Source organism: Cyanistes caeruleus, chromosome Z (assembly GCF_971803275.1).
Source record: "Cyanistes caeruleus chromosome Z, bCyaCae1.hap1.1, whole genome shotgun sequence".
Lineage (NCBI taxonomy): Eukaryota > Metazoa > Chordata > Aves > Passeriformes > Paridae > Cyanistes > Cyanistes caeruleus.
This window is the reverse complement of record NC_141732.1, coordinates 79,223,094-79,249,134: the sequence shown is the minus strand read 5'-3', so window position 1 is coordinate 79,249,134 and position 26,041 is coordinate 79,223,094. Positions and strand designations below refer to the sequence as shown.

The 26,041-nt window shown below is 41.9% G+C and overlaps 1 protein-coding gene across 2 annotated transcripts in view; it reads left to right on the top strand.

Annotated features, from left to right (window-relative positions):
- Positions 1 to 26,041, top strand: part of ST8SIA5 (ST8 alpha-N-acetyl-neuraminide alpha-2,8-sialyltransferase 5) — a 46,731-nt gene that overhangs the window by 11,884 nt on the left and 8,806 nt on the right. The window contains exons 2-6 of one of the 2 annotated variants that reach the window (XM_023944140.2): positions 4,211 to 4,318; positions 15,149 to 15,241; positions 17,676 to 17,762; positions 21,034 to 21,178; positions 23,425 to 23,537. In XM_023944140.2, the coding sequence (XP_023799908.1) occupies positions 4,211 to 4,318; positions 15,149 to 15,241; positions 17,676 to 17,762; positions 21,034 to 21,178; positions 23,425 to 23,537 (546 nt within the window). The remainder of the gene's footprint in view (positions 1 to 4,210; positions 4,319 to 15,148; positions 15,242 to 17,675; positions 17,763 to 21,033; positions 21,179 to 23,424; positions 23,538 to 26,041) is intronic. The other variant, XM_023944141.2, reaches the window with a different exon arrangement.

The following is a 26,041-nucleotide window of genomic DNA, read 5'->3' as shown; positions in this document are numbered from 1 at the left end:
TAGGAGTTGTTTTTTGTTTGGATTGCAGCAACAGGCTTTCAGTCTTTGCTTCCTGCTGCTTCCTGACAGAGGTTTTGACAAGCCCTTCAGAGTCACTGCTGCTTTGCTAATTTTCTGGCTTTTCACCCCCTCCTCCTATTATTATTTTACGCTGATGTTTATTTGACCACACACTGATTCAACACTTACAGTTACCAATTAGGATCAAGATATTGCTTTGACATTTACCTGAAACTGAAGGTCTCTGTTGCTAAGACATCCAACTTCACGGAGTTTCTCAAGGCAGAGCATTGCTCATACTTTTATTTGTTAGGGGTTACTCTTGTGATCAATGGTGTCCATAACTGACGTACATCTTCCTTGATGAACAATTTGCTTACATGCATGGGCAAAACAAGGAATCTCTGCACTAAGAGACTTTCTGGTTATTACCTTTTATGAATTCTTTCCTTGCCGTCATCAGCATCACACACTGGGGACACATACCAATTTTAAAACTTGTTATATTAGGGCAAATTGAGAAAATGGCAAAGTTCCACTTGGCAATAATTGGCAATGATTCCAGGTTTAAAATTAGCTTTTCTTTCTTTATTTTTTCCTTTTTTTCTTTTACTTTTTCTTTTAACTTTCATTTTTTTTAACTATAATTTACATAAACTATGTAAATTACATAGTAGACCTTTATGTCTAAATAATTTCCTCAGCTTTCCTCACCTTCTTTTAATCATTTCTTACCCTCTTGTTTTTGCTCTGATGCTTTTCCTCTTCCTTTTCTGTGTTTCCATCCTGAGTGTGCTTTTGTATTACAGTTCTATTCACAGAACCTTAATTTGTTTACCTGTTTAAATGCAGTTAGTGCTGAGAGTGATCATGGTAGAATTTGACTGAAATAGAATACCAAACAAATACACTGATGAAGTGGTTCAAGTATCTTTTCTCTTTTCTCAGGCTGTTTGCACATTTGGCCAGACAATTTTCATGGATACATACAACTCAAAACTGAGAGGATTAGAAAATGTTATATTTCAAAAAATAAATTCTCCCAACTCAAGGCTGATTGAAATCAATGGTACAGCTCTCAGTAATCCTGTTTAGCAACAGAATAAATTCAGCGTTTTTAAATGTCTCAGCCTTGGTTTCTACTCAGTCCTAATACTACAAACCATTATTTATGGAAGTTGTTCTCGAGAAAGACATTTATTGTACCACCCCTGCAAAAAATGCAGAGCAGCAGCTTGGTCTCAGTCTTGCAGACTCACACAGCCACAGTGAGGCACACAGCCCTACAAGCAGTGCAAAATTTCTTTGGTGGGATGTTTTGTGTATTTATAAGTCTGTATTCTGTTAATCTCTGGAGTACCTGTTGAAAGAAGGCGTGTGGCCTGTCTGGTTCAGAGATGCACACTTAACTTCTGTCTGACCCTAAGCTCAGCTCACAGCTTTGTACTTTGTCCTTAACCACAGAGAAGTGCCCCCCACAGAATATTTTTGTACCTCAATTAGATCCCCACGCTGCCACTTCAAAGCTAAGTATATTAAGCTGGTCATCATAAGACATATCTGCCATTCCTCAGGGTTAGTCTTCCAATCTCCCCTTGGATCTTACCCAAAATGTGAATGTCCTTTACATTTGGTGCCTCTGCTGTGGTGCATGCCCTTCCCCAAAAACAGCTTGATGAAAGGGAGGCATTAAAGGGTGATTTTACAATTTGTTTTGCCTGATGGACAGATTCACCCCCCTCCACCTTGGAACATTTACTCATTCATTCCCCTTGGAACATTTACTTAGGTTTCCCTTCAGCTGTTATATGCAGAGTAAAGACACAGGGAAAGGACTTTACTACAGGTTTTAATTCTTCATTTAATCCACCTGAATCTTTGCTACGGTGTAGGAGAGTTCAACTGTGGAGGACACACCAACACCGGCCATTTATCTGGATTAAAGCTCTCTACTTCAGTTTTCAACCAAATATCTAAGCCTCAAACAGAGAATTTAAATCCAAATAAAAAGCACAATTCCAGCTTGGTTTCCCCCCACTTTTATCCTCTCTCCCAATGTATCCTTCAGTGATGCCTTTAGCAAATTAGATTAAAAGATATTTTTACAGCTATATACTTAAATGTCTTTTATAAAGATATATATTTGAAGAAACCATGTTTCTATACCAGTTACAGTGCGGCAATAAATGTGGTATATATGGGAGAGAACCAAAAGTGTTTGTTTCAACAAGCCTCAAAGTGAGGGTGTCTGAGTAATTTTCTTATGTTTTCTTCACACTAATAATCCACTCATAAATTGTTCCTCGAGCAGATCAGCTGATTAAAAATTGCCAGAGAAATGCAAGTTATGGGACTGCCTGATAATCCAGAGCACTGCATTACCCTGTGGCCATTCTAGCATAATGTATACACACTCTGATACGAATCACAGAATCACAGGGTGGTTTGGGTGGGAAGAAACCTTATCCAGTCCCACCCCCTGCCATGGATAGGGACACCTTCCACTGTTCCAGGTTGTTCCAAGCCCTGTCCAGCCTGGCCTTGGACACTGCAGGGATGCAGGGGCAGCCCCAGCTGCTCTGGGCACCCTGTGCCAGGGCCTGCCCACCCTCCCAGCCAGCAATTCCTTGCCAATATCCCAGCTGGGCCTGCCCTCTGGCACTGGCAAGCCATTGCCTGGCTGCTGGCCCTGCAGGCCTTGTCCCCAGTCCCTGGGCAGCTCTCCTGGAGCCCCTTTGGGCCCTGCCAGGGGCTCTCAGCTCTCCCTGGAGCCTGAATACTTGTGCAGGGGAGCAGCCCCAGCTCTCCCAGGCTGCCTCCAGAGCACAGGGGCTCCAGCCCTGGCAGCAGCTGCGTGGCCTCCTCTGGGCTGGCTCCAGCAGCTCCACGTCCTTGTGCTGGTGTTGCCCAGGGCTGGGGCAGCTCTGCAGGTGGGGTCTCACCTGAGCACAGGGGCACAGGGGCACAATCCCCCCTCCCCTGCTGCCCACGCTGGGGAATCAGCCCAGGGCAGGGGGCTCAGGGCTGGGGCAGGTCCAGCTCTCCCCCCCCAGCACCCCCAGGTCCTTCTCCCAGGGCTGCTCCCTCTGCTCATCCCCAGCCTGGATTGATCCTGGGGGCTGCCCTGACCCAGCTGCACTCAGCCTTGTTAAACCTCATGAGATTCCCCTGGGCATATTTTAACACCCCATGTTGTTCCTTCTTAATTCCCTGTGCTAATAATTGCTGCCAATTAGACTAGAGGATGGATGTGAGATTTACCAGCCCTTGTCATTAGCCTGGTGACCAGCAAAACTATTGGGGTCCTGGATGCCCTTTTCTTCGGACAAAGCGTGCTGGCAGATTGCTTCCTGGCTGTCCCCACATACCCCAACTGGGAAGTTAACTTTCAGTATTGGCAGCACCAAATGTTCACAACTCAGCTTGCCAGGCTTCTGAAATAATGGAATTGGGTTAAAAAGGACAAGTTTAAAAATAGCAATCTGCAAGATCCTTTCTTGTTGGCTTCTGAGATAAGGGAAGGGTTTTGACTTGTTTTGTCAAATATTTCCCCAGCATTTTTAAATTTCTACCCTGCTATTGGTGTAGTTTCCAGAAGACTGCAGGCATCATGGGAATTGGAACAAATCTGTGAGAGTTTGGAAAACAGAGACTTGTGATGACTGTGTTTACACATAGGCTTAAAAAATGCCGTCTTTCCCAACAGGCAAAGGAAGCATTATATTGTAACTTTAGATATGTCATCAAATGACACATCCTTTGCTAGCAGAGCCAACAAAACAGAGAAAGGACCCAGTGCCCACCACATTTAGCAACTATTGTAGATGTAAAACTGAAGTTTGGAGCTTTTACTCCTTTGGCCCTGTGATTTTCCGTGTCTCCTGCTTTTTGCCCTTGTGTTTTGTAGAATGAAATTTCTGCCTCCTCATATGTGTGTGTTGTTTACGAGCACAGATAATTACTGGCCTTCAGTTTTGTATGGGGAGCCTAGTATTGTTTTCATGCAAGGACTTGCAGAGTCTGTGGGAAGTAAAAATTAATTGTTTACCCTAGTAAGGTGATATGTTGTTGTTCTTGGTATCTTTTAATTGTTTTTGATGAATGTGTCATAGTCACGTTTGTATGTTAAGAAATAGGACATGAGAACTCATGCTGATAGACTTAACCTAATGAATGATATCAAATATCAACTGCCTCGTTTTCTTGCTAGAGGGCTGCAGTTTAGCTGGCAGAATGGAGAGGAATTGGCAAATTGGACCGGCACCTTTAATTTCACGGATGACGGAGCAGTGAAGAGTGGCAGTGACACAGGCACCAGGTACCAACACCCAAGGGAATGACTGTAGAGATCTCTCTCTCATTGTATGAACCACAAATGTGAGCACAGGCTGTATGAAAAATGAGATTTGCAGTGTGCTTTGGCTTCTTGGCACTGCTCCCCACATTACAGAAGATGTCAGGGATGTCCAAACACTGTGCTGTTTTCCCCCTTGCAAGCCTTGGGAACATTTTGGAATATGCCATAAGCATCCATGAAGTCTACAGGAGAGTGGCTGCTTTGTCCTAGCCTCTGCTGTTTCCCTACCAATGCTGTGTGTCAAGGTATGGGAGAATGGGACTTCAGCAGAGAATGTCCCAACATGACAGTATTGGTGCATACAGAGCACACTGGGGTATGTGGTCTTTAGAATAAAACATGTATTCCATGAAAACATAGTTTAACTTGAATTCTTTTCAGGGCCTAGCAGGGGTAAAGTTTTCTGTCAAGATAAGACTGGAGTATTTATTTTATTTACAGTATTTGGCAATGTGAGAAGCACTGATGTGCTGCTGCACTCTTTGTTCTTCCTAGCTTGACATGGGCTCAGATGTCTGCAGGGTCATGTGCAGACTCAGAAAACTGGCAGCAGTTGTGCCTAAAGAGCTCCACAGCTATCCCAGGCCATCTGCACAAATCCAGGCACCAGCACAGGCACTGGATATTTGGGCTGTCTTCCTGGAACACTAGTCACAGGGGTTAAAAATCATGAGTCATGTGTAGCATCAAGTTCAATAAGCAGCAGGGAAATCTTAGAAAGAACTGTAAAATAAAGAAAAAACCCTAAAAGCAATTAAAAGAACCTTACACTTAATACTTGTGTATAAAAAAAACCTCTGGGTAAATTTCCCATTTTGTTTTAAATATCATCATTTTGTAACCATACACTGCTACAGCTGTGGAGCTGATAGCACTTCAAAGGCAAGCAGAAGTTGCAGAGTCTAACCTGCCAGAAATCATCCTGTCACTGAACCACAGCAATGCTGCAGTTCCTGTTCAGGCTCTTGCTGTAATGTGATCCTGTATGAGTGCTGCCTGCTGCTCTGCTGGCTGGTCTTGTAAAGGTTCTTTATAAGAGCAACCAACCCCCACTGCAGTTTTTCACTTAGAGCAGGGGGAAGAAAGGTTTGTGTGTATATGTCTGTCTGTCTGTCTATCTATCTATCTATCTATCTATCTATCTATCTATCTATCTATCTATCTATCATCTTATCTTCTACTCTTGTTGCCTTTTTATAGACTGCTTATACAGTCTGTATTTACAAAGTCTTCAATTTAGGCACTTGGCATATAAAAGAACTCAGTGTGACACAAAGCCACACATCATCTTGAAGGCATGAGGAAATAAACAAATATAGATTTCCTCCTCTAGACACCTTTGACTGAGACAATTGAACCATCACTGATTTCATGACTGGGAGTCAAAACCCTTGAATACAAAAGACATGGTCATGAGGGGCTGAAGCACAGTGCTGCTCTCATTCTCTTCAGCCTCTTCAAAGAGAAAGAGGTTCAAGGTACAAGTGGTTTTTACACAAACAAACTGCTCAAGCTAGACAGAAACTGGAAGAAGTTATAATATTACCGGGGGAAAAAAGTGTCTTTCAAAGCCTGTGTTATGTGATATGTTAGTGGCTGTGTCTCCACTGCCCAGGCTCCTCAGGGAATGGTGACATTCCCGAGGCTGCCAGAGCTCCAGGAGCACTTGGACAGCGCTGCCAGGGGTGCCCAGGCTGGGATTGTTGGGGGTCTGTGCAGGGACAGGTCTGGACTTTGATGATCCCCGTGGGTCTCTTCCATCTCAGGACATTCCATGGTTCTGTGTTACTAACAGCGGAGCTGAAACCTTTTCAGTCAGGGATAAGTCTACCTGCAACATATTTCACACCTAAGGGTGTTAGAGATATTATTTATCCTTTTGTCTACTGTATGAAACCTGGGAATATAGGAAAATAAAAAAGTACTCTGTAAGTGTGGAGGTGAGACTGTGTGGTGACTACTGCAGAGCTCTGTCAAAATTGTTTACTATTTATCTTTGATCACCTTTCAGACTGTGTTGTCACCAGACATCTCCTGAGAATCTTAATCTGACGCTCAACTTTAGGCTGTTGATGTAAAATGAAAACAAGTCTTCCTCTAATGAATAATTCTTTCCACTGAATGGAAAACTTTCAGAGTACATTTCACAGAACTGATTTTATTTGTATATATTTACAGGACTCCAGAGAGATGTCTGAAGTGCACAAAACTAATTGTATATCAGCATAAGCACAGAGAATATGTTTCACTGCACAGCTCTGCAGTTTTCTGTGTCATCACCTTCTTGTCAAAGGTTTGGTGATTAAAGATATTAATTGAAATAGATATGAATATGATTTCCATTAATCTCTACCATTTATATATAGAGACACATGTTTATTCATGCATATGTGGTATCAACTCGAACATATTCTAGAACTACTCTTTATCTTTTAATTACATAACTTAATGCAGGGTGTAGAGATGCTGACAACTCATCCTGTAGGAGTGAAGTTTTAGATGAAAATGAGGGGCTTTCAAAGCAAAGGCACGCTGAAAGAATGAGTGCATTAGAATTGCAAGTCAGCCGAACTTCATGACAATCGTGGCCTTAGGGGAAACCAGTGAACAGTGAAGATTAAACACTGCATGAAAATGATCAGGTAAGAAAGAGATGAAGATTATAGTGTAATGTGATTTCAGTAAACACTGAGTCACTCCTCACAAACAATTGTTTGGGTTGGGAGGGACCTTGAAGCTCAGCCCATGCCATCCCCTGCCATGGACAGGGACAAATTCCAGTGTCCCAGGCTGCTCCAAGCCCTGTCCAGCCCAGCCTTGGACACTGCAGGGATCCAGGGGCAGCCCCAGCTGCTCTGGGCACCCTGTGCCAGGGCCTGCCCACCCTCCCAGCCAGCAATTCCTTGCCAATATCCCAGCTGGGCCTGCCCTCTGGCACTGGCAAGCCATTGCCTGGGTGCTGGCCCTGCAGGCCTTGTCCCCAGTCCCTGGGCAGCTCTCCTGGAGCCCCTTTAGGCCCTGCCAGGGGCTCTCAGCTCTCCCTGGAGCCTGAATACTTGTGCAGGGGAGCAGCCCCAGCTCTCCCAGGCTGCCTCCAGAGCACAGGGGCTCCAGCTCTCTGGTGGCTGAGGTCTGAAATCAAACACACTTGTGTCACTGAGCCCTGCTCTGACAGCTCTGCTGTGCTGGGATAACTCAGCTAACTCAGGTTTTCATCAGAGTGCTTAAGACAGTTTTTCAGACTGTGTAGAAGCAGCCCATGGAAATAAAATCTTATGTCATGTATGTGTTGCACCCAAGAGTGTGGATCCTGTTTGTGTCACCTAATACTGCTCTGGTCAGACACTTGACAGGTGTCAATTTGTTGGGTCTTTTTGGGCAGCAGAGCCTTCATTTCAACTCAGATTACATTGCTGAGGGCCTTCAAGGTAGCAGGGAAATTGTGAATACTAGCAAGAAGTAAAAGTGAAACATAGGAGCCCCCCAAAAGCATAGGTATTTCAACCAAAGGATGACTACTCACACAGATGCAATAAAAACCAGTTGTTGAACACTGGCATATTTTTGATTCTTGTGCACCACCCATTAATCATATTTCTATCTTTTGCATTTTACTTTGTGCAAATCATCATTAAACCTTACAGCATCCTTGTGGAGAATCAGGTAAAGGGTTTTATCTAATGCTGGTTATGAGAAGTGATATCTACAACCCCTTCCCAGAGCCCTGATTATTCTGCTCTCCTTTTAATATGTTTTGCAACTTACTGAGATTGTGAGTCGTCATGCTTAAATAATTTTTCACTGGCAGGAAGCTGCCTTAATGACAGGATGATTTATCTGCCATATTAGTTGGTTTCTGGTGTTCTCTTCAGTCTACTGGAGCTGAAGACAAGATTCAATGTAGAGCTTTTGTGGTGACACCACAGAAGCCTTTGATGGGTGAGAGGAGATTATACTTTCAGGCCTGTCAGTTTGTACACTGAATTTTCCAGTATGAAAAATCTGAAGCTTTGTCCCCACTGACTACAAAATAAAAAGTAGAATCAATTTGATTTATCAAATACATATTTTACTAGAGTGAATATAAGGGCTTAGAATTTTGCTTAAGTCACATTTCTGAGTTCCACATACAAAGATCCTAAAATCTAAAATTCACAAGGGGAAAAAAAAAAAAAAAAAGCAGTTGCTTGCAATAAGCTAAAATGTGGGTTTTGAGATGTCATAGATGTGTAAGTGTTGTCATGAGTTTTGCTATGCCTTCTAGGTGGGTGGTCATATGGATAACAACATCAGCAGATTATTTCAGTCAGAGTGAATGGGAAAGGGCTTGATTAAAACACCCAGGTAGCAGCTTATTAAAAATTGGAGAGTTTTGAATTGAAATTGGGAAAATAGGGCCTCCTGCAGCATGCTCCACTGCTGCTTGTCAGCAGACAGCGTTGGCTTGATACAGTGAAAAACAAGAAACTCGATTTCAATGTAATCTCCAATAAATCATTCACACACTGCACAGTGGGAAAACCTCTAAATGAAGATGAGTGTCAGTCTGTGTCAGAGAGGAGCTGGGAAGCACAGGCAGTGTTGGTGTTGGTGGACTGCAAGGTGGGCTTTCTTCCAGGGAGAAGCAGGAGGCAGCCTGGACTTTGCTGTGCCATTTAGGGCTGTCTTTGCTGGAGCTCCTGCTGCTACACCCACGGCTGCTGCAGTGGAGCTGTGTTTTGCAACTTAACTGTGGTGCTGTGCTTGGCTGAAACCAGGGAGAGGCTTGTGTCCCAAATCAGTGGGCAGATTGGAAGGGATCAACATGGCCTTGACAGGATGCTTGGTCAATTCACATTGCTAATGAGGTAATGAGAAGCAGAGCCAAGCAATTCCAAACGATCTGTGTGAGTAGAGACTTGGAAATGGGAGATCATAATCAGAATGGCAGTGAACGGGCAGTGCCAGTTTGACAGGAGCTTCCATAGTTGTGATGAAAAATATATCTTCAGGTCATTACAACCGTCATCTTGGCTGCACAGATGTGTAAGATACTTGTGGAATCATGGGAGCAGGTCAAAAAAAGTATCCAGAAAAGGAGCACCTCTGAGGAAAAGAATTTGTGCACTTTCCACTTTTCTGGGGATGTTCAGTGAGCTATCCATAAACAGCGTTTAAAGGACAGAAATATAAAAGCCACTCCTCCTCTGCAGAAGACCAAACCTAGGAATTTAGGGCTGGTCCATGGCACTTTTGTTTTTTTGAAAGCAAAAATTTTAACTTAGAAGACAGGCACAGTATCTTGGTAAACAGTCCTTGTCTTGATGGATGGACCTATCTAATATCATCTATTATCAAACCCCAGAAAAACTTACAACTTTGTAAGACTAAACATATCAAAATATCCTAAGTGAATGATCACTGGGTTCATGAATCAATGACTTTTAACCTCAGCTACAAGAATCCCCTGGAAAACTTGAGTCCCTGTACGAGAATTCCAGATCCTGATTTTTAGTTACTCTGGTACTTCTAGAAAGAAAGCCAGTCTTCAACTAAAGATGCCATCTCTATCTTTAGCTTCCAGGCGTTGAATACTATTTTTCCTTGCTATACTGTACTGAGAACCTTCCTGCCACTGGTAATTGCTTCCTGGTGCAGTATCTCCTTACTCAGTCACCATATGTTTAGATTAAGCTTCACACGCCTCTCATAATTTTTTAGAATCCAGATAATTTCTGCAGGTCCTTTTGTAACTCACCAGTGTCTCAAACTCCCAAAGATGAAATGTCAGGACTGGATGCAGTAAGAAGAGCTTCTTCTTATTCAGAAGAGCTGTTGTGAGTTTTGATATTATCACAAAGGAGCATTAAGAGAAGCAAAGGCCAGAGAGATTTGGTCTCTCACAATGGGCTCTGATGAAGTCAACACCTACTGTGTTCTACTCTGGATTAATTTTCCAGGGCCTCTGTAGCTGTGGTAGGTTCCACCCCAGCAGTATTTTTGCTCCAGGGACCTGAAGATTCCGTGAAGGCCTTGCCAGATGATGTGAGGCTCCTGTGTTTGGGGAATGTGCTCTGGCACACTTGGAATGTTCCTGGGTAAGGAAGGTGAATCTCGATCCAAGTTTGGTCATAGATCAGCCCATACTGATGAGCACAGGCACTGCTAATTGGACAGCACTCTTAATAAGCATTTAGTAGAAGCCTGCAGGGCTTGGTTCATTTATTCTCATTTCTTAGTCACTAGATAATGTATATTTTTGGAAAGATCTTTGTTTTTCCTGCAGGGTAGGTGGAATCCTTCCTGCAATGCTCTTGCCACGCAAGTGCTGCAGCCTCGCTGCAGTGCCGAGAGCTGGCACTGCAGGAACAGGCAGAATGAATGGGAAGGCAGCTTGAGAAAATGGTCCTGGTTAAAAGATGCCTGACCATTGAACTAAATTATACTTTAAAACCTTTGTTCAGTATATCAGACAAATCAGTGTCTCAACCCAAGCATCACTTGAAGGCAGGATTGAAGTCTTGGGCTTTTTAATTCGTGTAGTATGATCAAGAAAAGCTTACTTCTGATCAAAGCAGGAGCAGCCCAACTGCAGATGATCAAAGACCTAAGTGTTAGCTGATGTACTGAGAAACCAAATGTGTCTCTCACTAGTGAGCTCAGTAGGCAGCTCAGCTGGAGGTGAGGTTGCAACAGGGGACATGAAGGTTGGAAAAGAACAAAGTTTCAGTCAGTCAAAAATGGAAAATTACAGAGTGAATAGCATCTAATTTCAAGGCACTCAGTGCAGTGGGCTGTAAAAAACCAGTCCCCTCTAAACACTTTCAGTTTGTGTGGTGTTCAGGCACAGGATTTGATCCTGGAAAAGTGCTTTAGGTTTGAAAGCTACGATTGACACGAGCGGACACAGAGCAGTGAGAGGTGTTTAGTGCCCAGTGCCCTGGGAAAGCACAATTCTACATGAATTCACAATGCAATTGAACTGTGTGTTGTAATTCATTTTCAGTTGTGGTCTTAAGGTAAAGTATCATGAATTTTTGTATTGGTTTTCCTGTAGGCTTGTGACCTTTAAAGGGATAGAAGTTATTTATGTTTCATCAGGGGAAGTGGAAAAATGCAGGGAGAGGACCTTATGGTGGTGACAGATAACTCTGTTTTATGGATAATAAAACTTGACTTTCATTCTTGTAAAGATAAAACACAGACCCTTTCTTTAGCAAAAGGAGTAAGTGTACAGTCAGGTTTGTCACTTGGATCTAGTCAAGAACATAAATCAAAATAAACTGAACTATACCCTTGCTTCTTAGCTGGAGATCAGACTGAGGAGGATGATGGGGAGGACAGTCTCCATTCCTGCTAATTAAGCTTTCTGACAGGCAAATGTATCTTTGCTCACAGGGAACTACATGTTTTAGAGTGGGAGTTAATAGGCAGAAAGAGCTCTCAGAGACCAGCGAGTGGGTGAGACTGATGCTTCCTCTGGGAAAGTGTGGGGGCCTGATCTCCAAACACTCCCTGCAGGACCAGACCCTTGCAAGATGAGGACGTGGGTTTAAAGGACATCTCTGGAGGTTGAGAGAGCCCATGTTGCTTGTGCTAGGGCCTGGTGTTGTGCAAAAGCTGCATTCTAGGAAAGCATAATGTGCAGCACCTCTGTGGGAGGAGGTTGTCCAGTGCTCCAGAGAATGGCCTCTGCTAATATCCCACCATGTCTGCAGCAGGAGGAATCTCTCTGAAGCAGATAAATAGCATGAACACTCATGGGAAGAAAAGAGGAACCCTTTTTCCCTGAGTCTATTGACCAGCCACTGTCTTGAAAAATTCTTAATGCTGTTGGAGCACCGTTATCACTTGCAGCCGACGTGCGGGGGCATCTGTGGCATTATGAATAAGGAGGGTTTAGTGGCTGTCTGTCTGCTCCAGTGAGGTTCAGGGCTGATGGAGGACAGCCCAAAGGATGTTTATTCAATGGCTTGGGATCTCTGAGCTCGCTTCAGTCATCATGAAGCCATGGCCAGCAGCATCTTCTCCCCTCTCTGCGCAGAGTGACACTGCCATTGGTGTCCCCTGCCTTTGCTGCACGTGTCCCATCAGCGATGTGCCATCCAGCCTGGCCCATGGGTCCTCCCTCTGCACTTCCACGAGGTAGAAAATGGTGAATTCAGTGCTCCTAGTGCCTCTGTTGGGAAAGCTGAAGCTGGTGTGAGAGTTAGAGATTTGCAGGACAGTCCTGTGCTTTCTCAATCTGTAGGCTCATGGAATAGCTCTCCTAGAAACACAGTGCTGTTTCATGGATTGATTTCCTTTCAGATCCAGAAGTGGTTTATTTTTGACCCAGTCCTTTCCTCCTTAACCTTCTGCTGCTTTGGTAACACATCATTTTTCATTTCTATTTTTGGTTTGTGGATTGAGTAAACAGGCAACGATCAAAGGGAATGGCTGGGACGCAGGAAATTTCATCTCCGTTTCGTAAAATGACATATTTGACTCCAATGCCACGGGCTGAAGGCAGTTTTTCCCGTGCTGTGGTGTTCCCACGTGACAGCATGTGCTGTTTGACATCTGAGCTGCAGCTCTCTAACTTAGCAGCACAGCCAGAAGTGCACAGGAAAGATAAAAATAAATGTTAATCTAGATTTTTGCTCCGCTTATCTGTCCTGAGGCGCATTCAAGGTACTGAAATGAAGTGTTAGGTGACAGGTGAGGATGAGGCTGATAGGCGCTGCTCACTTCTGCACATCCTCTGAAGCAGGAGGGGTGTGTAAGGTGCTGAGTTTTGTGTGGGGGTGTGACCTCCCCCTAGTTACTGTGTAGAACATGCACATCCAGGGTGCCACATTGTCTGACTCAAAGAGCCAAAGAAAAGGATTGATACTGCAAAAGAAAGTCAGAAAAACTATTATTTCACAGGATTAAATTGTAGTCTGTACTGGTAGCCAACAGAGAATCATTCAGCCCTGGAAAATTCTGTGAAACATCATATTGATCAGTAAGAAGTTGTCTGGTGCTGTCTAAAGAGATATTTTGGTTTAGTTTGGGGAAGTTACATGGAGTACATCCACACAGGGCTTTGGCCTGGTGCAAGCAGGTGGGCTCTTCATCCAAATCCAGTTGAAACCTTTTCACAAGTTGCTCAGCTCCTGTTCAACAAGACAAGCACATGGGAGACGTGTCAGGGCAGTGGCTTTCAGTTTCCCCTCAGTAACTGCTGAATGTCCAGGTGAATAATTCAGCTGAGGGAGGGAGAGTGGGAGCTTTTTGGAAAGCCCAGGTGAAGATTCATGTTAGGTCTCCCTTCAGCAGGCTAAGAAAGTATTTCCATAGAGTTCTCATCGATTTTGGAAGACTTTAACTACATAATTTACTCTACAAAACTTATAAAAATTCATTTTTATTGCCTAGAAGGCTATACAAACACATTTACAAATAGCCACATTTTTTAAAGATGAGCCATTGGGTTTTTCTGATTTCTTTATTAAGAATGTTTTTATTCTACTTCTTCCACCTGTTAAGCATGGGCTTCCTCCTTTCAGTCTCAAGGTTTGTGCCTCTCACTGGATCACAGAAATATTTGATTTGGGCTTTGACAAAGCTGAGGTGGTGAAAACCTTAGGGAGAGCTGGAGGAGACACTTTCTAAAGCAGCATTTGGCAGGACAGAAACATTCCCAGTTGAAAGCAAATTGCTTTGGGAGGCTTGTGGAATTTTCCAAGTCACACATGGGTCAAACACGAATTTTGAAATTATTTTGCACTGACACAAACCTCAACTATTGCATTTCCAGTGATGGCTTAAATTAAGCTTTTCCAGAAATCTTATATTTCTCAATGAAGATTCAAAAATGGAATTCTTAGAGTTACAACCTCATGAGTTCCAGGATTTTAAAGGATCCATCAAAAGAGCTTCCTCTAGCCTTGTTCATATTACCTATTCCTCCAGGTCATCTTCTTTTAAGTTTTCATTGTCCTCTCAAGTACTTTATGGGTATGTATATGTATATATTCTTAGGAATTAGGTTTTAATACAGATTTCTAATGATTAGGAGTGAAACTGCTGCAGAGCTTGGATTAAACCCTAAATCTTATTTGTCATTTCAACATAGACTCATTGAGTTTACTTGACAGCTTGGGCTTTTTTTTTTCCCCCTAAACATGAGTAAAAACATTGTGTTTTTCTTCCCCTTCAGTCCAGTGACTAAGGTAAAGAAATTACCCAATAAAGTAAATATTTATGCCTATATTTTAATCTAGAATATCACTGTTATTTGTGCTGTGTCTGAGCATTCAAATCCTTTTGTTCTCAATTTTTTTTTCCCAGAATATAATCCCTGTTTCCATTCCCTTCCAAACAGACCAAAGGAGTAAATCCCAGTGAGAAGCTCAGGAGCTATGGAGTAGCCTCCACTGACAGAATACAACCTCTTCCACTTTTATGGTAGTGTTTTTTCCAACCCAGCACAGTCAGGTCCCAAAAGATGGGAAAGGTGTTCTTTAAATGATCAGTGCTTTTGCTGTGACTTTCAGTTCCAGCTGCCAAGTGCTGACTGCTGGAAAAGGTAGCTGGTCCTTGTCATTGATTCAAGATAGGTGAACTCCTGTAGGAATGGACAAACTGGGCATGGGAGACTGCTCTGGACCCAGCAGGGTCATCTGTGCTTTCCTGTGAAGGAACAAGCTACTTGTGGGACAGGCAGTGCAGCCTCAAGTTTGGCAGAAGTCATAAATGACAATTTTCAGCAAAATTATGTTGATGTCCAGGACAATTATTCTACCCTAAACCTTATTTATGATATATTTTCTTGTCCTTCCTCAGGTATTTTGAGTTTTATGAAGGGCCTTTGGAATACAACTCTACGAAATGCCTGGAATTAAGGCAGGACATCATTGAGGTGAAGGTCTTGTCTATGTAAGTATGAACTAAATGTAAAAAGCAGAAGTATTTAGCAATAAAAGCATCGCTAAAAATGTTAATTCTGAGGCAGGATGGAATGGTATCTTACAATGACACTGTCAAAAGATTCAAGGCTCAAGAGATCACATCAACAGAGACCTCAGAAGGGATCCCTCACCTTCTCTTTCCTGTGCAAGCAGTGTTTGAATTTGATCTGAGGTGCATTTACAAAACATAAAAGCTTTTCCCATACGTTGAGGCATTTTGGTCAGGCCCAGAATTATTGCTGGGAATTAAATACAGCATTTGTAAGATCATATTTCCAGTAATAAAAGAGTAAGAACAGCCAGACTGACTCATGCAAGTGTCCATCTAGCTTAAGGCTCTTTCATTGACAGTGGCCAGTAGTGAAGGGGAAGAAAAGAAGAAAACTCTCAGCCCTTCTTGATAACAAATACTGGCATGGGGACTTGTGGACTGGTAGAAGGAGTCCAGAGTGGAGTAATCAGAGTGGACAATAGACCTTTCTATTAATTTGTTTAAATATTTTCTTAGTATTTTTATTTTTGACCTCTGCAAAAAGCAGAGAGTTTCACAACTCAAAACCCCTCAATGAAAAGGTAAGAAAATGTGATTCTGGGAAACAATAAAATATCTCTAAATTGTGTCTTGTAGTCCAATGAGCATGTCAGGAAGCCAATAAGTTGAATAAGATATATACGTGAAGTCAAAGCAAAGGAATTGGGTGAAAAAAGTGAGTTTGCCAGTTCATCAGTGCACAGCTGGGTAATTTTAGTGTTACCCTTTTGCATTTTCAGCATTTCACTGAGCTGAGGTGCTTACATCGTGCCTAATCCCTCACCACGTCTAAAGCCAGTGGTTTAGTAATGTTACAGGCAACACACAAGGTCTGCAAAGTGCATTGGGAATGTCAGTTCAAAGTGCAGCTCCACAGGTGCTTAACATTAAGCAGCCAGGGCTACAGAAAATGCAGTTTGTTGCTCCAGGTCTGCATGAATCTGAGCATGTCTCCCTCACTGACTTTGTGCACAGCAAAATGTAGGTTATGTCCTTGCCTTCTGCACTGGATGAAGGATACACGAGTAACACACTTTGCACTGCTTGCTGACTAGCAGCACTTAAAAATAAATAGGAGGGGTGAGAATGTCACACTTCTGCCAATGTTCTGCTGAAGATGGGGAGTTCTGAATTGCTTTTTTTTTTTTTTTTTCCCCCTCACATACTTATCAGAGGACACAGAGAATTCCTAGTTTTAATTCAGCCTTACCCAGTGGCCCAAGGAAAGTTGTGGAGTCCTGCTCAGCTAGATACGAGTTAATTCCACAGTAGATGCCACTTGACATTAAACTCTTCTACCCTGCTGGTCTCTTCTGATGTTCTTGATTCAAATGTGCTATGTTTCCCAAGTCAGCCCTTATGGTAATGGAAGATTTCCAAGTTAATGTGCTCTGGTGGGCTACAGAAAGTACAATATGACCTAATTCTTTCCTGTAACTTCCTCAGCCTGGGAAAAGCTATGTTCTACTCACACTAAATATATAATTATCTTAAAAGTCTTTGCTTTATTCAAACATTAAAAGCCCTCAAGCCTGAAGAGAACTCATTAAGACCTATCAATCTAGCAGAAATCACAGACTTCCAAATTTCTTAGCCAGATTATGCAGTTGCTTCCTACCTCTAGATATTTGCAAAGCCTTCATTATCTCTGTTGTCCAAACGCACAAGAATATGTGCGAACTTCAGTGTGGAAGTTCTTGGAATTGGTGATATCATCAAAAAATGAGTCATCCTGTATCAGCCTAGCTGAAATAGGAATGTTCTTCTCTTTTTTTTCCCTTTTTTTTTTTTTTTTTTTTAATGTGACTACAGGTATATTGATTAGCAGGGGAGGTGGTAGAGATCCTTATGTAAAGAGCTTTTCATTTCCTCTTACTATCACAGACTCATCCCTGCATGTCAGCTCATAAATTGCTCATAAAATAAATTTACCTACAGTGTTGTGCTGTAGGATCTCACAGATTAAGTTATACCTCACCAAAATGTGCTGGCCAAATTAATCCCCTTTTCTAGTAATCCCCTCCTGGGCTCTTCTGCTTTGTGCACCTTTACTCCTAAACCCATTTGCTTTCCAGCAGATTTTGGTAACGTACATGCTTCTTGCTCAATATTGCATTTTTTATCCTGAAAAAAAATGGAGAAAGCCTTTCAGGGAGAAGAAATCAGTCCCCAACATCAATTCTTGCATACATGGGGCTTAGAGTGGCTATGTCTGAGCAGAAAAAGGAAGAAAAATTATAAATTTTGCACTGTCTAGACTGACTGATTTGCCCCATCAATTTGCATGGTACTCTCTCTGCAGCTGTTTTAGGAAATTAAGCCCTTGTAATAAACTAATTTTTTATGTTTTTCTTTCTTTTTTATATTTTAGGGTGAAACAAACTGAATTGTTTGACAGATGGAAGAGCCTACAGATGTGCAAATGGGAGATGAATGTCACAGAAGCCAATTTATTCAAGTAAGAATAACTCACATTAATGGGACTGACTAAAATTTACTTTAGTTGGAGTTTAGCTTCCTGCAGAGAGAGATCAAAATTTCCTATGGATAGCAAGAGTAAGCATGACAACATTTGGAGTACCATCCTTTTGAATAAATGTAGACTTTTCCCCCTACTTTAAAAAAAAAACCAAACAGCAGGAGGACTAAAAGAATGCTTTTCTGGCATATGGAACAGTCTTCCAGGAAAGGCAAGGAATTTGGTGTGGAGAAAATTTTCAAGTGTTATTTGGGTGAACAATGAGGATGGAGATTTGGTTCAATGGCTGCACCTAACATGTCAACCTAACTCTGGCTTAGAATGGTAAAAGCACTGGTGATACTGAAAATTTGGCCTACAAAATACTCAAACTGGTTTTCTTCTGGGTGTTTTAGGTACTGTCAGACCTTGTTAATGACTTCCTCTTGTTGACTGGTTTTTGTTTTTATTTTAGTGGCTTCTCAGCTATTACTCACAGATTATCTGCATATTTTTTCTGGTCTTCAGAGACCTCTCAGTTTGTTTCTGTAGTGTTCTGTCTTTCTTTGTGTGACTTCTCTGCTGAAGGTCCTCCATCATCCTCTCAAGACACAGCTTTTGAAACTGGCCTTGTGAAGGCAATGGTAGATTGAAGCCAAAACAATTTTTGAATGTTAAATATTCCAGTGGCATATTTGAGTAGGTTTTGAGAGAACACACTATTTCAAGAAAAGTGCTGTAGACTGAAGTCTGCAAGTCAGTGGTACAATTCAGAGCTGTTGTTTATAATAAGGCCCACAGCTTTATCCCAAATTCTCTTGCGTGATTCCAGGAAATAGCTGTCAGGAGTTAATGAGAGAATGTGAGAATGCATGTGCTAAGTTAGTCATTGACATCTTTAAAAATAACATGTATAGTCTCAGGCTTATAACAGTTTCTCCAACATGATCTCCACACCTAAGTTTTTTAGGTGTTCGAGGTTTTTTGTTTGAATTTTTTGGGTTTTGAGAGGAGGAGGGTTTGTTTTATTTTATTTTTGGTTTTTTGTTTGGTTGGGTTTTTTGTCGTTGTTGTTGTTTTTCTGTATTTTTCCTGGAAATTACTTGATAGGCAATTATCAGAGCCACTTTAAAGAGAGGAGTCATTCAGGATTATAGCTCATTATTTTAAAAAACAGCTGGAGTGAGAGGAGTAATGATTGTGCCCAGAGAGCAAGCAGCACTTTGAGGTATGGAAAAGTGCCCTTTGAGGTTTGGAGGCCAGAGCAGAGGTGGGAGCAATGAGAAAGAACTATCCAAAGACCACCAGGAAGACCATCAGTCTATCTCAGGCCACCAACACCAGCACATTAAACAAAGAACCCCTCTCCACCCTGTGCACTGAAAGAAAAAAGAGATGAAAGACTCCTGTCACTGCCTGTACCTGCCTGACTGATACATCATTGCTCCAGGAACTGGCACCCAGATCTAACATAATCCTTGTCAGCTGGTTTCAGGAACAGTAGTGCTTGTAATTAAAAAGAAAAAGATGTCTAAAGTCTGTTTCATCTGTGTTCAATGGGGCAGAGACATCAGTGTGTGAATGTGTGGGGAAGCTGCTGTCCCTTAAAAAATGCAAACCAAAGTCTCTGAGTTTGGAGGTTCTTTAGGAGGAGGCTGAAACGTGTAACCCTCTGAGCTGTGGGATTTGGAGCTTTGCCAGTCCTGGACCATCACAGGAGATGGGGAGAATCCAGCAGATTTTAAATGACAGCTGCTTAAGCAGCAGAGAGGGAGGAAGGGCAGAAGTGACAGTAGAGTTTGTATCTGGAGACTAAGGAAAGCAATTTCCTTGAGAGTCTTCTTCCATCAGATATTAGGCATTCACATAAAGGACTGTGCCTCTGGAAAACCAGCTGGACATTAAGGAAGAACATCTCTTTCAATTCCTTAAGGAGCAGCCAGTGATGAGGTTTTTCTCATATCCCAACTATAACAATTCAATTCCACTATCTGCTTGTAATTATTTTTGCTGTTAGACATTACTCATTGACTTTTTCAGTCTCATTTGCTGCCTTGATCTGACGGTCATTTTGTGCCATCCTGCATGACTCAAGTATCTGAGAGTAATTGGACATCACAGAAATGTTTGCATAATTCTCTATTTGCTTTCTTGTGCTTGTAATAAAGCCCGTAAAGAAGACTGGCTTATTCTTCCAACTTAGAATATGAGGCCACACACCCTAGAGGCAAGGTATTTAATCTGGGTTATTTGAGAGCCATTTGGCTTTGTCCTCACGTGCTTGTACATTCACCATGACACGTATTTTTCATTAAAGGTATCAAATGTGTTGACTGAGAAAGAAACCATCTCTGGAATAAGAGTGAGCAGAAGTCAGGGCTTTCAGTGCCACCAGTAAAAGAACTAAAGCATTCAGGGAAGGATGGAACCTGGCAAAGGGAATCTTCTCTGCAAAACTGCTTTTCCCATTAACATTTCACATGGAACAGGGCAAAGGGATCAGAGCTGAATGTTTTTTTCTCTCTTACTCTGAATCCCGTGGTTGAGATTTTGTTCTGCTCTTGTTTGCACTGGAATTTCTTCCATTTTGTCCCAGGGACGAAGAAAATATTGGTCATTTGTCTGAGAATCTCGAGTTTTAGGCATGACCAGTTTGCCTGGTACTCTGTAATCTGTTGGGGCCACATCACCTTCCTGATACACACATGTGCAAGGCCAAGGGCAAAACTAAGATATTTGAAAGTTTTTTTGTTGTAATCAAAGCATGCTGTGCTCCACAGCAATCTGGTAAGTGGGGCAGTGTCTTTGGGTATTGCTGTGTTTAAATACTGCCCTGCCATATTTCCACACCCCCAGAGGGACTCTTTAACCCCCTACATTTCCTGCCCAGTGACGAGTATATGATTTATAAAATGTTGAAGACCTCTAAGGTAGAGAGGGATTAATTCATTAAGGTGGTTTTGCCAGGAGGTAGAAGCTCATCTTTAGGGACTTAGAGCAGGGCAGAATTTGCACATGTATTTCCCACAGACTAGAAGAGAGAAGTGAGGTGTCTCATTTACTCTCTTTTCTTTTTGTTTTGCCATAGTTTTCTCAATCAAAGAAAGTTTCCCTGAATCTGAAGTTTTTTGAATGAAAATCCAGCAAACCACCATTTTACCCATCCTAGAGCTAAAAGTTTCTTTTTAGTGAAAAATACCTTGTTAGGAGTAACAACAAATCCCATATCATGCCATCAGCTCCTTGATCTTATTTCTTTTTCATTTCACAGGTCTACTCTGTCGAGGTGTTGCAACGCCCCATCCTTTCTGTTCACCACCCAGAAAAATACTCCTTTGGGAACTAAACTGAAATATGAAGTGGACACGAGTGGAATCTTTCATATCAACCAGGAAATCTTCAAAATGTTTCCAAAGGTGCCTCTGCCCATTTGCAGCATCAGCTTCACTGTACTTCAGGCATTTAGACACTTAGTGCATTAGGCACTATCCTATAGCCAAGTATTTAGAACTTGTTTGACATTTTTTTTCACTGCTTGTATTTTGAAAATCTTTATTTTTTGATAAAATACTTTAGATGCTTATCCTGTTTTCTGGTGGTCATCTGCAAAATATATACATACAATGCATACATACATACATGTATATATATATGTGTGTGTGTGTGTGTGTGTGTGTGTGTGTGTAATTTCCTACAGAATATTGCTGACTTAGAGGCAAAGTGGATAATGAAATAAGAAAGCTAAATAAAAGAGACACTTACTGATCAGAACTCTTTTGAAGTATAATATTCACATATAATAAATCCAACATTTGGGGGTAGGTCTGCTTTTCTTTTTGGCATGTTTATTTTATAATTCGTATTCACAGTGACTATTTTTATACTTCTGTTTGCAGATTATCTGTGAGCAGGCTTCATAATTTTTAAATGTATTCATCATTATTATTCAAAACCTTTCCAGCAAATAACACTTGACCTCCAGGGGTATTCAAGGTTATAATCAGTGGGCAGTTCCCTCTGCACATAGTGACTAATATGCAGGAATGGGCTGATGTGGCTTCATCACAAGGCACACCCCTTCAATTTGCAGCAGCATACTTGGAGGGGCTAGCTGAAATTTATCCCTGTGGAAAAGTCAGATGTATATTCAGGTTAAGCAGTTAGATTTGTGATGTTTAACCTGTCCTTCAGGGTGCAACCACTTCTAATCCTCTGGCTTTCCGAGCACTGCTGAGAGGCAGGGAAGTGCTGCTATCTGAACGTGCACGTGGGGAACTGGGGCAGCAGCAGGGGGAAGGCTCGGATCCAGGAGAGCACTTTGGCATCTGGAGACATGCAAATAATGGATGCATCTAAGTCCAGGAGTATCATCCTCAAAACCCTGCCTGATTAGGCAGATGAGTGCATGAAAGTCTGAATCCCTGAGATCTGCTAGGAATTTGCCAGAGCTGATGTGTTTTTTGTCCAGGTGTGATCAGGATGCTGTGAAGGTGTCATTACATGCCAAAATGCCTTTGGGAGTCACTGGGCAGTGACCAAAGCCACCTCCCTGCACAGGAGCAGGACTGCAGCCTGGCACATGTAGGAAATAAAGGGCTGAAAACACAGAAGCAATGCTCTACAGGCAAAAGCCTTGTGCTAAGCATGGGCACCTGGCTTCTGATTTCCCTTCCAGGGCTGCTGAGGCACCTTTTGTGTTAAGAAATCACTGCATAAAGCACAGACAGCTCCATATTTCCTCTCTGCCAGACAGCTGCTGCTTTCCTCAGACAGGTGTAATTGCCTCATGGCTTATGGATGCCGTGGAAAGATCCTGGGAATAATCACCCAGAAATGTCAAGCCACTCCTGCATCCCTCTGTAGTTTGCAGCATGAGATTATTGATAAAATATGTATGTACCAAAAACGAGCACTCTCATGCTTATATAAGCACATCCCTACATATTCATAAGGTGTAGCGTGGCTCAGTTCTGCGTCACAGCCCTCTCACCCTAACAGCCCAGTTTGTTCTCAAGATGTGATTTTCACTCTCTCTGGCTTCGGCAGCAGCTGCATCTCTGTGTGTGTAAAAGGCAGGGTTCTGCCCAATGATTATAGGAAGATGCATCCTCCACGAGTCCAAAAAGGCGCCTGAACAAAGTGCTGGTAGTGCAAATGCTAATTAATTATCATTAATGCTGTCAGTGCAATTAGAGTTGGTCAGCACTAAAATTTGGGCTGCTTTCTGTGATGTGCTGTCTGACAGAATTCTTGGGCTTTTCTGAAGCTCTGTGCACAGACTTCCCAAAAGCAGGACAACAGAGCCTGAGGAGCCAGCAGTTTGCAAGCAGGTCAGAAAAGAGCTGAACTACACTAATTTATGGTTTGTGCCCTGATGTGGAAATCAAAGGGGAAAACAAATGTCTAAAATTACTCCTTATGCTACTGAACCTGGGGAAATAGAACAGGTTATGGGTTTCTTCCCACTCGGGTTTGCTGCCTGTGCTGCAAAATATCCCATCACTTTGTGTACAGGCAATATTGCACCCCAGAACCAGTGCCAGCATCCTGTGGTGAATGCATCAAGGTGCAGCTGCAGAAGAAAAATGGGAAAAAGTGAAAAAGAGAGTTTCTGGCTGCATGTTTTGGGGTCTTTAACTGTTTCCTTGCCGTACTGTTGCAGGACATGCCGTACCACCGCTCCCAGTTTAAGAGATGTGCAGTGGTTGGGAATGGAGGAATTCTGAAGAACAGCAGATGTGGCCGGGAGATTGACAGTGCAGACTTCGTCTTTCGGTAACCACCACAGCTCCAGTTTTCTCCTTTTTTTTTGCCTTTCCTAACGACAACAGAACATTGAAAAGCTATTCTCCCTCACTTGGAAACATGACATTTGCTAAATTGGCTATGTCAAGCTTGCTTCTTGTACAAAAAGCCATGTTTTAAAAAAAACCCCGAAAACCAAAAAACTCTGAATCATCTTAATTTATGATATTTTTTAAAAAAAATTAAGCTTTGAGGAATTAATTCCTACCCTAACTTCATAAGGCTAATAACTGACTTTTTGGCAAAGTGTGTTGCTCTCTTTCAGGATATCCCCTGCCACTGAGGTTGTGGATTTATCCTTCTATGGATATTAGCCTATAAGCAATGTCCCATGAACCTGGGCATAATTTTTTGGGGCAGACCTGAGCCAGAGGTACAACCTCTATTGAGTGACAAGCAGCTTGGTGAGATGTTAATAGCTCACAGCTGATGTGCCTCAGAGGTGTGTTTCTGGACTGGTGCAGAGCTCAGGTGCTCAGTAACAGGACTTGGTGTAATCAATAATCAACCCAGAGCCTCCAGAGTCACCAGAATAACTTTAAAGCTTAAGAGCCTTCATTGCTCCTCACTATATGTGGAATTATCCAGGTTTTACACAAACTGGGATGTCCCATGATGAGTGTCCCTGGATAAGAGAGTCTAGCAGCAGTTTTATAATCCTTAATATATATGAGAAAGATTTTTTTATTATTCATATGCATGACTAATCTCTCTCTAAATCCTGTTAAGCTCTTTGCCTGGGTCATGGCATATGACCGCTAGCTCACAGATTCATGACTTGCTCTCTAGAAAAGAAAAATCTCTTTATTTCAGTTGGCCTATTTTCTGATCTTGGTTGTGTTGTTGTCATAGTTTAGAATAACTATGCATTAAACAATTAATGTCTCTGACTTCACACCAGCAAAAATTAGATCAGATTTTGGTTCAGTGCAGTCTTAATTTAATTTGACATCATATGAAAAATTTTACAGGTCCTACATTCAGCATTCATTGTTTTCAGACCCTTGTGTCTGCCTCTTACTTCAACTGTAGAGAAAACTATTACCTTACTTTTCAATGAAAAAAAAAAAAGTCTGCAGGAAAGTCCAGGCTTCACGTAACTCTTTTTCTTAAAAGCCTAATGTACTCCATATGCATTAAATAATTACTGTGGATTCCCTGCTGTTGTGTTGGACCACAACCATAAGTATGGATGAAAAGAGCAGCCCATGTGACACATGGAGATGGCAAGTTTTTAAGCAGAAGCTGAAATATGTCTGGCAAATATCATTTATGTTTAAGGACTTTCAATAGATGTCCTGCTTTACTACTGCTACTCTTCCTTGAACTGTATCAAAACTGGTAAAAAAAGGAGACTATTACAGAACTTAGAAATTTGGTTGTGTTTGGTAACAGTAATAATTAAATAGAGGGTTTAGTCAGAACTGGAATATGAATAAATATATCAGTTATAAAAAAAAACCCCTGGTTTGCCGTCTCCAAAATGTGGATTATACACAAATATGTGCCAGTATTTTAAAACTCAAGGTCTGTTGACATCAGTTTTAAAGTAAAGCTTGTGTTCAAGGTCAGGTCTGAACACATCTGCTTTCGAGTCACCACTTGACAAACTATCAGAAATCATCATCTTGGTCACCAGTGAAATAATTTAAAACGTTTCACAAGCTGCTTATGCAGCCCTGATTACATTCAGCAATACCTTCAGGACACTTGGGGAAATCTTTTCATGCAGCTAGCAGCATGCAGCTAGGATTGTTCTGGGAAGTAAATTCTGAAAGCAATTAGATATACTACAATAGAATGTATAAAATACACACTAGAATTGTGTTTACTAGTAGTTATTGTCTGTCTCCATCTACTGGCCAGAGCAGAGCTCTGTGGTGAAACACTGAGTGAATTTAGAGATGGGATTCCTCCTGGAGGGGGTGAGATTTTGTAGTTTTATGAGAAAAGTACAGTTTGTGTAGATGGGACAGTTTTTATAAGGCATTATGAAAAATGCCTTATAAAATTCAGTCACTCTCAATCCTGTTGTGAATTTCCTGTTCAGAAATATTGAAACTGATTATTTGAAGACTTTCCTCAAATACAATCTAATAAGCACAATGCCCCGTGCTTGGGTGCCCAAGAAATGGAATTTCAGCAGAGGAAATTGCTAGAAATGGTATTGTCTGTGAAAAGGAGAGCCAAAAACAATTCTCTGACCTGATAAAGATGGACTACCTGTAAGGTGGATGTGAACCTTCTGAGCATGAGAAGGACCTTGAAGGAATTTTGTGCACTCTTCTGCTCTCCAAACTGTCCTCTCTCTTTGAGATATTATCCTGCCAGCTGAACTGTGGTATTGTGAAAACAGTAAGCATCTCTTATCCTAAATACCATCACAGTTTTCTCTCTGTTTTGCTCAGCCCTGCTCTTCAGAAATATGGACAACTTTGAGAATTAGGCACAGCAGTATTTTTGATATGTGGGAT